The 12,604-nt window shown below is 46.2% G+C and overlaps 1 protein-coding gene across 1 annotated transcript in view; it reads right to left on the bottom strand.

The window, feature by feature from the left end:
- The window catches only part of SLC25A33 (solute carrier family 25 member 33), a 36,158-nt gene extending 26,897 nt beyond the window's left edge, over positions 1 to 9,261 (bottom strand). Inside the window, exon 1 of the mRNA XM_044237104.1 lies at positions 9,092 to 9,261. Within this exon, the coding sequence (XP_044093039.1) occupies positions 9,092 to 9,147 (56 nt within the window). The 5' untranslated portion in view covers positions 9,148 to 9,261. The remainder of the gene's footprint in view (positions 1 to 9,091) is intronic.
- Positions 9,262 to 12,604: the final 3,343 nt, after the last annotated feature.

The raw sequence follows: 12,604 nt of genomic DNA, 5'->3' as shown, positions 1-12,604 counted from the left end.
AAAGAAGCCTTAGATGAGAAACAGGCATTGATTTTCAGTTATTTTCAATCATTTTTTAATTCACTAAAAATAATTCAATTCATTAAAAAATACTTAAAAGTTATTAAGCTATGTTGGATACATTGTCACTAAAATATTCCTGATTAGAAGAAGGTCTGATACCAAACTGCAATTTCCAGACAAAATTCTTCCTGAAATTTAAAACATTTCACAGCAGAATTTTTATTTATTTTTTAAGATTTTATTTATTTGTCACAGAAACAGAGAGAGCACACGCACAAGAAGGAGGAATGGCAGGCAGAGGGAGAAGCAGACTCCCAGCCAAGCAAGGAGCCCGATGCAGAACTCAATGCCCTGCTAAAGGCAGACACTTAACCAACTGAGCCACCCAGGTGTCCCATAGAAGAATTTTTAGAGTATCTTTCAGCTCAACTTCTTTTTCTTTCTTCATGAACCAGCACATATAAGATAGTCATCAGTCTGGGAGTATGAATAGAAATAGGGACTTCTCTGAATTGGCTTTCCAAGTTTTTCTAAAAATATTTAATATTTTAATATTTAATCATATTAGGTCCAAAGCACTTGCAATTACAACAAATTACATTATTTGTAGTCAAATGTTCCTGTCAATTCTCAATTCGATACAAAGACGACCTTCAGTATTAGCTTGGCTCCTAACCATGGTCACTCAGCTCAGATAAACCTCTGTCCACTCTGGGCAGTAGTCATTAACTGAGCTTTTTGTGAGTCTCAATTCAGAAGAAGTCATTAGCTTTGTGTGCCAGTCCTCCCCCATCTCTGCTATTCGGCTGCCCTCTACTGAATTCCCCTCTTCTTGAGGGCGCCTGGGTGGCTCAGTCGTTAAGCATCTGCCTTTGACTCAGGTCGTGATCTCAGGCCCTGGCACTGAGCCCCACATCAGGATCTCTGCTCAGTGGGGAGCCTGCTTCTCCCTCTCCCACTCCCCCTGCTTGTGTTCCCTCTCTCGTTGTGTGGAGAGCTCACCATGGACAGCTATCTGGGAACTTCCAGGTCTTCAAATTCAGGCCCGTCTAAAACTTCAATCTCAAATCTCAACCGGAACCTCCCTCCAGCACCGCCAGCCGAATGGCTTGAGGGGACTTGGTCTTTTTGCTCTTTTTGAGGGGACTGCTCTTTTTCTTCCCTTCTTTTAAGGGTTCTCTGGGCATGAGGACACAGAGCAGTGACACGGTCTTGTGGAACTGGTTTCTGTCTTGCTGTGGGTCCACCTGGCCGTATGTTACGTTAACAGCCTCGGCAGATGTGAGGATTTCAGTGTGGATGGTGTGCAAACCTTCTTGGAGTGGTGTTCAGTCTCACTGGGAGCCCCATGCTGGTCCCACCAGCAGTCCATCCCCCGATTTCCTTTCAGCCTCACTTGGCTGGGAACCCTGCGGATAGCACTAGGTGGTGCCCTTCCTTCCTCTGGTCCCCATGCTCCTGGACACCAAGCCAACGGGTCCACTGGAGTGTTCTTCCATGTCCGTCAGGAGGCAGCAAAATCGGCACTTGGTGGGAGTCACTCCCATGTCTGCCCTAAGCACACCACACCAGTTCCTTCTCATCCAGCTGGCAGGGGCTAAGGCAGCGGCCTCCACCTGCAGGAAGCACTGGTCGGAGAGCAAGGTACCAGTCTTCGATCCTTTCAAGTTCCTTCAATCTACAGCCCAAACCAGTAGGGACTGGGAACAGGGTATGGGACTGTGACAGCAAAACCCTCTCTCCACACTCCACATGCCACAGTGCTGACAAATACAACCCGCCTGCTCTGTATATACAGTCTGGGGTGAGGTGGTCAAAAGCAGTCAGGCAGATTCTGGCATCTCTAAGTCTTAGGGTAGGCTCTTGGTTCAGCTGAGGGCCACAGCAGCCAATGCACGCCAACAGGAAAAGTCCCATCCAACATCCAATTACATGGTGACATTGCTGACATCACGTTGTCAGGAAAGCAAGTCTGACTGGATACCAGTATTTCAGACCACTAATCTCCAAAGCAGGGGACACAGTCTTAATGTGCACAATGGAATACTGGCATAGAGGGAAAAAAATAACAGAAAAAAATAAAATTTCAACTTATTTCTAATCTTTATCATTTAATTTCTATTTTGTGTATATGCTTTACAATACATATAAAATTAAAAGGGTATATATATGCAGATACGCATAAACACTTTAATCTCAGGACCCTATGATCCAAGTCTGCAGAGCACTAATCCAGACTAATCTAATCGCAGCTGTGACAGTTATGCCCCCCACCCCAGTGACATGTGGTCATGCGAGAGACAGTTCTGGTTATTGCTACTGGGGGAGGAGGTACTAGCATCTAGTGGGCAGAGACCAGCGTTGCCGTTAAACACCCTACGCGGGCTGCACAGGAAACCACACAGCAATACCCTGCCCCTCCCCAAACAATCTGGCCAAGGCTGAGAACCTCTGTTCCAGATCAATAAAAACAGTCCATCTATTTGAAGGCAGTACAACCACTGTGGAGGGCACTGCGGGCGGCCTCCCCAGCATCCATTCCCCTCCTCCCGTCTTAATAAAACCCCAAATTTCTTAAGTCATATAGTCTGGATAACACTTGAACCCATTCCTAGTTTAGCCCTGACTCACTTAATCAACATAATACCATCTATGTTGCCATGTCATCTGTTCAGAGATGGGCACATGATTCAGCCCAAAATAAACAACATAATAATCTCCTGGGAACAGTGACCAGTTTAGAGATGGGCGCATGTCCAAATTGGTCCAATCAGATTAAGCTTAAGACTTTTCAATGCTGGAGAAACACTAGGAGCTGCTGGAAACCATTCTGTGTCCATGCAGGGACAAATCTTAGGATCATGCAGATTATTTCTGGAACACAAGAATCAATGAGGGGTCCCCCTTAGTGACAGTGTCGAGCCATCTAAATAAGCCCTCACCAAAGCCTGTTCTCGCCAGAATTTAGGTGTATGTGCCAATAATCAAGCCAGTTGGAAGTGAGTTTTTATTACTTACATATGAAAAGCCTCCTAAGTTGAGCCTAGTTAATTAAAAAAAAAAAAAAAATCACACCCTCGTTTTCCAAGAAGGCACTTATATAGAATTTTACTGTTATCAATAATTTTCCAAAAAGCAGTTAGGACTCATGTATCTAGTACGCTATGTTTCCAACAGCTACAAGAAAACTCCCTGGATATTAATTTTGCTCCTAAAGTAATGCTGCTCTAACCACTGATGCCAAAGTTCAGAGGTAATTCTCTATGGGATATTCCTCTTAGTGAAACCATAGAATGGGTTTGAACAGAGCAGAAGAAAGGCTACGAACAGCAAGCCATTAAATTACATGTCTGGGAGCAGTCATAAGAGTTGCTCTCTGAATCTATTGGCCCAATTTTCTAAAAAATCTATTACCTGGATTTTTCTGTGCCTTTTCCTACTCTTACTACTTATTCCTGAATGCCCTCCCCACACTTTCTCCTTTTTTCTGCCCAGAATTGAAATCACGTTGTTTAGTACATAAACTTGGATTCAACCTTTTCTCTTTCCCCACCTAAGCCTTCCTTGATATCCCCCCACCCCGCCCGACCCCGCCAGGTTAGGCTCCTCTCCTCCGGTTTATAGCAGAACAAAACTGGACTATCACTACTCCAACATAGACACTGGATTTCTTTTGTCTTCATGCGACCAGAGACACAAAAACTTGTAATTACTCACACGAATTTTTGCCTTTTAACTCTTGAGTGTCAAGTAATTAAGGACACCTTTCAAAAACTAGACATTTTCAACAAGAACCTGTTTCCTATACACACACACACTCACTCACCTCAGGCACTAAAGCCAAGACTGAAATACTCTTTATTGTAATTGCTACCCAACGGGTGATAAACTATTTTCCAGATTCATAGCTTAAACATAACTACCACCAACAAATGACACCACGAGACAACCTGATCCCAAATATAGGGAGTCTTCAGGAACTCCTTTTCATTCACTAACTCTACAGTCAGTACTTGAAAAAACACTAGTCCTTCTTTATAACTTTCTGGAATGTCTAATTTGAATACCTAGCATAGGGCTTAGAGGATTTTGATCATGCAAAATCTGTATTTACTCAATCAAAGCAAAATGCCTAGTTTCTATGCAGCTAATTACCTTTTAGATTCTTCCTATATTCTACCACATCTGGAAAGAACACTTAAATAGCACCCTATAAACGAATAAAAAAGCCCTCTAGTACTTAACGAACCTAAAGAGAATTGTTATTTTTCACAAATACACAAATCCAAAATATGCCAACACGGTCTCAGCAAATCTTCCTATAGAACCATTCACAATTCATAAATGATCAAAGTACCGCTTCCCTTTATTTAGCACAATTTAACAGGCCACATAAATCTAAACCCCCAGATAAGATACACACTACCTTTTATTCACTTAGTTAATCATTAAACAAGTATTGTTTAAGCATCTGTACCAAGTGTGGTCCTGTACTCAAGATGTACGAGGGATACAGACAGACGTGACTGCTATTCTCATGAAGCTTAATGCTAGTGGGAATCTCATACAAACACCATATAGCATTTAAAAATGTTTCTCAACATATAAAAAATACACCAAAGAGGGAAGCCTGAGTGGCTCAGTGGGTTAAGCCCCTGCCTTCAGCTCAGTTCATGATTCTAGGGTCCTAGGATTGATTCCCACATGGGGCTTCTAGCTCAGTGAGGATCCTGCTTCTCTCTCTGCCTCTGCCTGCCACTCTGCCTGCTTCTGCATGATCTCTGACATTAAATAAATAAAATCTTTAAAAAAAATACACCGATGAAATAAAAGTCAATTTATATTCTTGATATACATAAGCCCTATATAAAATATCACACGTGCACACTGTTCTTGTCTTACCAAAATTTCTTTAAGGATTTCAATTAAGTCTTGCATCTTCTCTGTATTGGTCCCCTGGCGAATACATGAACATGTGCCTGACACTACCAAAGTAACCAATAGCTGATACAGACCATACTCACGGAGGCAAGCGCAGTATGGAAGCATATACACCAGGTGCCAGCTGTCCATAACGGGGGCAGGGACACGAATCACTGAATCTTGACAATATCTTGGATTATGTATTTTAAACTCTTAAAAGACATACGTCCCCACTAAAATACATTTCAAAAGCTATGTGAGTGTATTTGATGACAAAAGAAAAAATTGTGCCCGGAAACACCAGTGAAGCATAGTCTGGGCCTTTCACCTCTAACCAGCACCAGCTCAGCCCGGCTGTTTCAGGCGCTGAGCGCGTCTACAAGTTCTCACCCGCTGTCACTGCTTATTCCGTTAGTGAACAGCATCACTAATGCTTATGTACTACCCGAACCCTAAGACATTTGAGAAAGAAAGATTAAAGGACCTAAGGTTCTAGTACCAGATCAGCCACTTAAGAGGACTTCTGTGTCTCTCTCACTGAAGAGTCTAAACAGTAGAAGAGAACAGTAGGTTATGTAGTGACAAAATCTGTTTGACTACGTTTTTTATTTTGACAACACTACCCAGATTTTTGGGAGAGGAAGGAACAAGGCAGAAAACAACAGTCCCTAAAGATACTAAAAATCAACATGAAGTGAATGCTGCTTTGCTCACGCAGAAGTAACACCATCAGAGCTCGTTTTGGAAGTGCTGGGAGGTATGGGAAGCCTTAAAAATGTGTTTTAACTCAGCAACTGTATCATTTACTGGTTTATCCTAAAGAAGTAATCAGAGAAGGGGCGCCTGGGTGGCTCAGTGGGTTAAGGCCTCTACCTTCCCCTCGGGTCATGGGGATGGCCTGCATCAGGCTCTCTGCTCTGCAGGGAACCTGCTTCCTCCTCTCTCTCTGCCTGCCTCTCTGCCTACTTGTGATCTCTGTCAAATAAATAAATAAAATCTTGGGACAAAAAAAAAAGAAAAAGAAGTAATCAGGGAACTACACAGGTAGACGTAAGGATATCTAGTAATTTATGTTGGCAGAAAATTGGAAATGAGATTAAGTAGCGATTATGTCGTCAGAATAAATCCGGTAGCCCTGTCATAAATTTACTATAACATCCTCAGTCCACATTCCAGTCACTGGGCTTGGAACCATATTTGCCTTCTTCATTGCAACCACTGAACAGTAAGGACTGATTAGAGGTGTACTGAGAAAATTCACTATCATGTCGTCATTAATGTATTACTAGAATAAAGCAATTCAAAGAATAGGAGCCCATTTTAAAGTAGCTACGGAATCATATTTGGTACATATACACATAACCTTTCTAAAGTGCCTTGTTTAGGGGCACCTTGGTGGCTCAGTGGGTTAAGCCTCTGCCTTGGGCTCAGGTCATGATCTCAGGGTCCTGGGATGGAGCCCCGCATCAGGGCTCTCTGCTCATCGGGGAGCCTGCTTCCCCTGCTCTCTCTGCCTGCCTCTCTGCCTACTTGTGATCTCTGTCAAATAAATAAAATCTTTAAAAAAATAAATTAAAAAGTGCCTTGTTTAGGTGTTGTTTTGTGGGTGGTTCTTCCTCTACTTCTCTTCTTCAAGGGTAACAGTGTTAAAAAGATAACCATTAGAGAGCAAAGGAATATTTCTTTTGCAAAGAGCCCAAGAAACTGTCTTTAAAAAAAAAAAATAAAAAAATTTAAAAGACTACGAGTTGTTTGGGACGTAGCTTTTATTTCCCAGGCTCTAAAATTAATTTTCAATGATTCCTAAGCCTCTTATAGCTGATAAAAATAATTATTCAGTATCACTAATTAGTGATAGCATTAAACCTGTTTGATGTTAATTTCCAAAGGCTATTCCAACAAACAGTAGAAATGTGACAAATTTACACACACAGGGCTCTAACTTTTCAAAGACCAGGGATTTCAGTTTTCTGGAAAGATGCCAGTTTAAGAACAGTAGAAACTAGCTACCTAGAGCAAAGCAGTGCATCTCCCATCGGACCAGCTGGGACCACTGGGTTTACTGATTTTAACTCTATGAAATAATAAGCACTCAACCTTAGCTCCTTTTAATGCTCTTTCCTAAAAGAAATGGAAGTAATATATTTTAAGCTAGTGGGAATGAATCAAAATGCAATCAGTCACTCTGAAAGCATCCTGTTCGAAGATTTATTTTCTTTCCAGAGTATCTGGAAGGAATCCTGAGCAGCTGCTGAAGGAACCTGTTAGATACAATGGCTTCAGGCACCACGCTAATAAACCCTCTACATTCTAATCAGTCCTCGCGACTTCTGCTGGCTACTGCCACCTTCCTCCATCACAATTTATTTAAGACGCTGCTGCTCGGTAGGAGAATTAGCAGCCAGAGGGCACTGTGAAGGGCGGGTAGGGAGATTCATGGAGACAGGGCAATGGATTATGCAGCAAACCTCACAGAGGCTGCTCCGAAGCAGGTAACTCTTCCCTGTCTGGAATGCAAAGGGTTTTTTAAAAGCCCACCTCACTAACAACATGAGATCAAAATCATGTAGTATAAAATCATTTTGAAGTTACCCTCCTTGGCTTGAGAAATGACTTTAACATGGGCAACTTGTTTAAAATTCCCCCAGAATGAACAGTTAGTATACTGTATTAATTTAGGAATGCTGTCCCCTCCCCCATGACTTTCAGGAAACACTGGGAGTTAAAGTGAAAAGATGAAGAAGGAACCACAGAGAAGAGATGAATGAGAAATTCTCCCTATGTACCAAGAACCAAAATTTTTTGGTTGGAGAAACAGAGTGGGTGGTCACATACAGTAAGAAGTACCAACACTTTCATCATAGTTATTTTGCAGGTAAGCTCTCAACCATTACTCATTTGTAGTAAGGAACATACCTCAGTCCAAGGTGCATCTAATATCCAAGCCAAGATGATGATCCAGAATAAATTATATTTTATGCAGAATGTCTACACTTAAAAATTGCTATGCCAAGCTTGTGAGGTCCTCAAACAAGACAAACTATCTGGGACTCCAAAAGGAACCAAACCCACTGGCTGTATTAAAAGAAAATTACTAATACTAATTTTCACTACTATTTTGTGAAGAAACAAAAAATCAGCTCTGTTCCTAAACCCCCTACCACTCAATCTCCCTAACAATGCATTGCCGCCACTGAAAAATATCAGGAGCAGATGACCAACAAAATGCAGCTCTCAAAAACAGGGCACATCTTATGGTGCATGCGTCCACTAGCAGGTGGGAAGCATTTTTTCCTTTTTTTTTTTTTTAAAGATTTTATTCATCTATTTGACAGATACAGGAAGAGTCAGAAAGAGGGAGGGAGCAAGCAAGCACGCAGAAGCAGGTAGGCAGAGAAGGAGAAGCAAAGGTTCCCCACTGAGCAGGGAGCCCAGTGTGGGGCTGGATCCTAGGACTCTGGGATCATGACCTGACCCGAAGGCAGACGCTTAACCGACTGAGGCGCCCCAAGAAGCATTTGAACACATTTTCCTGACCTCATTCCACCCCCCTCGATCCCCCAGTTGCCTCCCACAGGTTGCTTGCTGGCCAGCATCACGGTTCGCCAGCACTTTCCAGGCCCCTGCCAATGTCCAACACCTGCAGCCCTTTAGACCGTCTGAACTCACCGCTGCGCTACCCTGAGGAAGTCCCGGGCGTCCCGGGCGTCCCGGGCGACCCCCCCGCCACCCGCCAACCCCCAGCATCCACGGTGCCGCCCAGGGCCTTCGGAGAGAGAGGCCCCGGAGCGCAACCCAGGCAGAAGGACAGCGAGTGCAGCACGACCAGGGCCGCCAGCTGGGAGGATGTGGGGCGGCCCGAGCCATAGTGGCCAGGCAGGGCTGCACCCGAGTGACACTCGTCACACCAGCCTCTAACTGTCCAGAAGGAGAAAAAGCAGGAGACCCCGCGGGAGCGGAATGCGCGTGGGAACGCGGGTAACCACCCTCGGGAGATGCGGCCCGGGGCGGGGAAGGCCCGCGCCCCCGGGGCCTCCCCACACCGCGGAGACTTCCTCCTCCCGCAGTCGGCGCGCCGGCCCGGGGGAGGGCGGGTAACCGGCCGGGGCGCCCGAGGGCGCGGGGTGGGGGGGCGGGGTGCGCGGGGTCCGGCCGGGACGCTCACCCGCCGGCGAAGAGGTGAAGCAGCGTGTTCTCCTTCTGCTGAGTGCCCGTCGCCATGGCCGCGCCGGCTCCGCGGCCCGCCGCCGCCGGGTGCCGCGAACGCGAGGTGGCTCGAGGGATGCGCAAGAAGGCCCGCTCAGCTCGCCCCGCTGCCCTCAGGCGGCTACCGGCGCCGCCTCCATGCGCGCGCGCCCCGACGCCCCGCGCCCTCCGCAGCGTGGCCGCCGGCTCCTCACCGGCCTCTGCGGCGCCAGCCCAACACCAGCCGGAGTCCGGCGCGCGGCCGTCACGTGGCGGGGGCCGGACCGTGTCGTCACGCGGCTGCGCGAGCCCGGGGCCGCACGCGGCGGGGGTGTGGGCCCGGATCCCGCGCGCCCATTGGCCGGCGTCGGACGTGGGCGGGGCGACTGCGCGGTGTGGGCGGGCGTCTGCTCCCAGCGAAGGGCTGGGCGGGGCCGGCTTGGGTCTATGCGCCGGGAGTGAGAACCGGCCGAGGCTGCCAGTTCCCGGCTCCGAGCGGAGAGACCCGGCTTGCCAAAAGCTGGGGAGACCCGGGGCCTGCGCTTGCCTCCCGTTTTCTAGTCTATTTTAAGTTCAGTTTAGTTTCTGTGATATGATGTGCAAAGGGTTTAGCAATTACGTATTGCAGCTCTGTACTCTACATCCAGCCGAGGGAAAACACGGGACCAGGACAGCCCAGGGCGCCACCCCCACCCAGTGTACCCCTAGTATACTGTTGGGTCTTTTTTCTATGGTCTACCCCTTCTGATCATGTGCAGCCCAGACTTCTGAGCTCAAGCCGCTTCTCCACTTGCATGGCCTTGGGTCGCCGTCAAACCCAGCCTGGCATCTTACCTCCAGGTCTGCCAGGCCTTCCCTGGCCGCCCTGCGGCCCACGATCACGTGACTCAATTTAATTTACTCACACAGGCTTCTGCAGTTATTGGCTGACTTATTCTTTTAAGCTGACCTTTTACCTCCTAGAGTGTAAACTTCAGGAGAGTCGGATCTTGTTTCTTCTATTTCTGGCTGTTCCCAAGCAAGGTACCTGCCGCTAGGAATGCCCAAGAAAGTAATGAATAAATGTCCAGAACTGAATTCATCTTTCCATTCTTCCCCTTCCCCACACCTGTCCAGGCTGTTGTATTTCCTGTCCTGGTAGTGACACCACCATCTGCACGGCCACTAACACCAGAAACTTGCCTGTTACCGTGGACTCCGCCCCCTACCTGCCTTTTTCTCAGTAGCCCATCACTCACCAGGCACTTCCAGCTCCTGAAATTCTCCCAAAGCCATCTCCTTCTCTGCGTTCCTGCCCTTACTGCTGCTGGAAGTTTTCATGCCTCTCACCTATTTTGTAGCAAAAAATCTGCCTTCTCTCACAGGCCACCCCTTTACCCCTTCGTCTGTCATCCGACCCCCCTTCTCATCCCTTCTCCAAGAGCACAAAATTCAGAATATACCAACACTGTGTTTTCAATCTCCAGAGCTGTTAAAAGCAGTACCTTGACCAGACCAAGCTTCTAGATGTCTGGTGTGTAAACACAAAGAGAGCTTAAGCAGAAGGGAAATTGTGTGCAAACACAAGAGCTGGGTATTTGATTGCTGGGACTCTTTAAAAACAGCTCTTAGGTGCAGTCATCCAAAACACAAATAGGTGAATACTCCATATTAAAACCATTATTCCCAAGCTCAGAAAGGGGGAAAGGCACACTAGTGCTCCATGATATGGGAAAAAAAGAGAAAAGGAAGGAAAGAAAGCACGGGGGCGGGGGGGGGGGGAGTGAGTTTCTTTGTGTTTCCTAGATCTCCCATATCCTTTGCTTTAGTTGCTGGTGAAGTCAGAGTTGGTATTAGCTGAAGATGACTTATGAGGCGTGAACAGAAGGAAGGAGAGAGTAACGGGACCCCATTAACCAGGAGGGAACCTCTCCCCGATGTGCAGGGTTCTATCCCAGGGAGATGCCATCCTTGGCTGCTCTCATGGAGGTGTCTGAGGCCAGCACCAAGGCTTCTCACGCCAATGGCAGCACCCAGCCTCTTGCCTGCTTTTGCTAAGCTGGTCTGGACTGTGCTAGACACAAGTACAAGCCTCCCCACCTCCTTGTTAATGGTAATGCTGCCTTCATGTTAGAGTTTTTCCAAGGTCTTTCACATATATTATCTCGTTGGATACTCAATGTTTGGCAGCCCTGTTGTTTTCTTTCTTGTTTTATGGATAAGCAGGACAGATTTGCCCAAGGTCGCACAGCTAGTTAGGCTGATGCAATGATCTTTCATGCCTCTGTGCTTTGGAACATGCTGTTGCCTAGGATGCCCCCTTCCTCCGCTGGACCTCCTCTGAGACCAGCTCAACAACCAACTTTTCTGTAAAGCCGGTGAGCGGCACCAGCATTCATCCCCTGGCAATGTGTTGGTGGGACTAAAGATTGGGACAACATTTTCTTTTCTTTTTAAAAAAGATTTTGTTTATTTATTTGACAGGCAGAGATCACAGGTAGGCAGAGAGGCAGGCAGAGAGAGAAGGGGAAGCAGGCTCCCCGCTGAGCTGAGAGCCCAGGACCCCGGGATCATGACCTGATCCAAAGGCAAAGGCTTTAACCTACCGAGCCACCCAGGCACCCCTGGGACATTTTCAGAGGGAAGGCCGGATATTTTGCCAAAATGTTGAAATGGGCACATCCTTTGACCCCCACATGGAGGAAGAGTTTGATTAATTCATTTATTCAATGCATATTTATTGAGCAATTGTTCTGTGTAAGGTTATTTTCTAGGCTCTGGGGTATATCAGGGATTAAAAGGGATAAAAATCCTTATTGAAACTGTAGCACTGAAATCCAGCGATATACAAAAGGGATTATACTTCATGACCAAACAAGGTATGTCCCAAGAATGAGAGGTTGGTTTAACATTTGAAAGTCAATCAACATAATTCAGCATATGCACAGAATAAAAAAAGAAAAAACCAGGGGCGCCTGGGTGGCTCAGTGTGTTGAGATGCTGCCTTCGGCTCAGGTCATGATCTCAGGGTCCTGGGATCGAGTCCCACATCGGGCTCTCTGCTCAGCGGGGAGCCTGCTTCCCTTCCTGTCTCTCTGCCTGCCTCTCTGCCTACTTGTGATCTCTCTCTGTCAAATAAATAAATAAAATCTTTAAAAAAATAAAAAAGAAATTAAAAAAAAAAAAAAGAAAAAACCAGATGATCGTATCAATAGATGCAGGAAAACATTTGACAAAACTGAATCCCCATTTTTTTCTCAGCAAACCAGGATTAAGAGGGAATTCCTCTACCTGATAAAGGGTGTCTACAGCAAACCTATAGCGAACAACATATTTGGTGGTAAAAGATTGTTTCCTTCCTCCCTAAGATCAGACACAAGAAAAGATGTCTGCTCTTACCACTTGTTCAGTGTGGTACTAGAGGTCCCAGTCAGTGCAATAAGGCAAGAAAAATAAATACAAGATATAAAGATCAGAAAGGAAGAAGGAAAACCCTCTTAGTTGCGGATAATGT

The sequence above is a fragment of the Neovison vison genome, chromosome 2 (genome assembly GCF_020171115.1).
Source record: "Neovison vison isolate M4711 chromosome 2, ASM_NN_V1, whole genome shotgun sequence".
Taxonomy (NCBI): Eukaryota; Metazoa; Chordata; class Mammalia; order Carnivora; family Mustelidae; genus Neogale; species Neogale vison.
The sequence above is the reverse complement of the archived record's forward strand: the minus strand, read 5'-3'. Positions and strand labels throughout refer to the sequence as shown.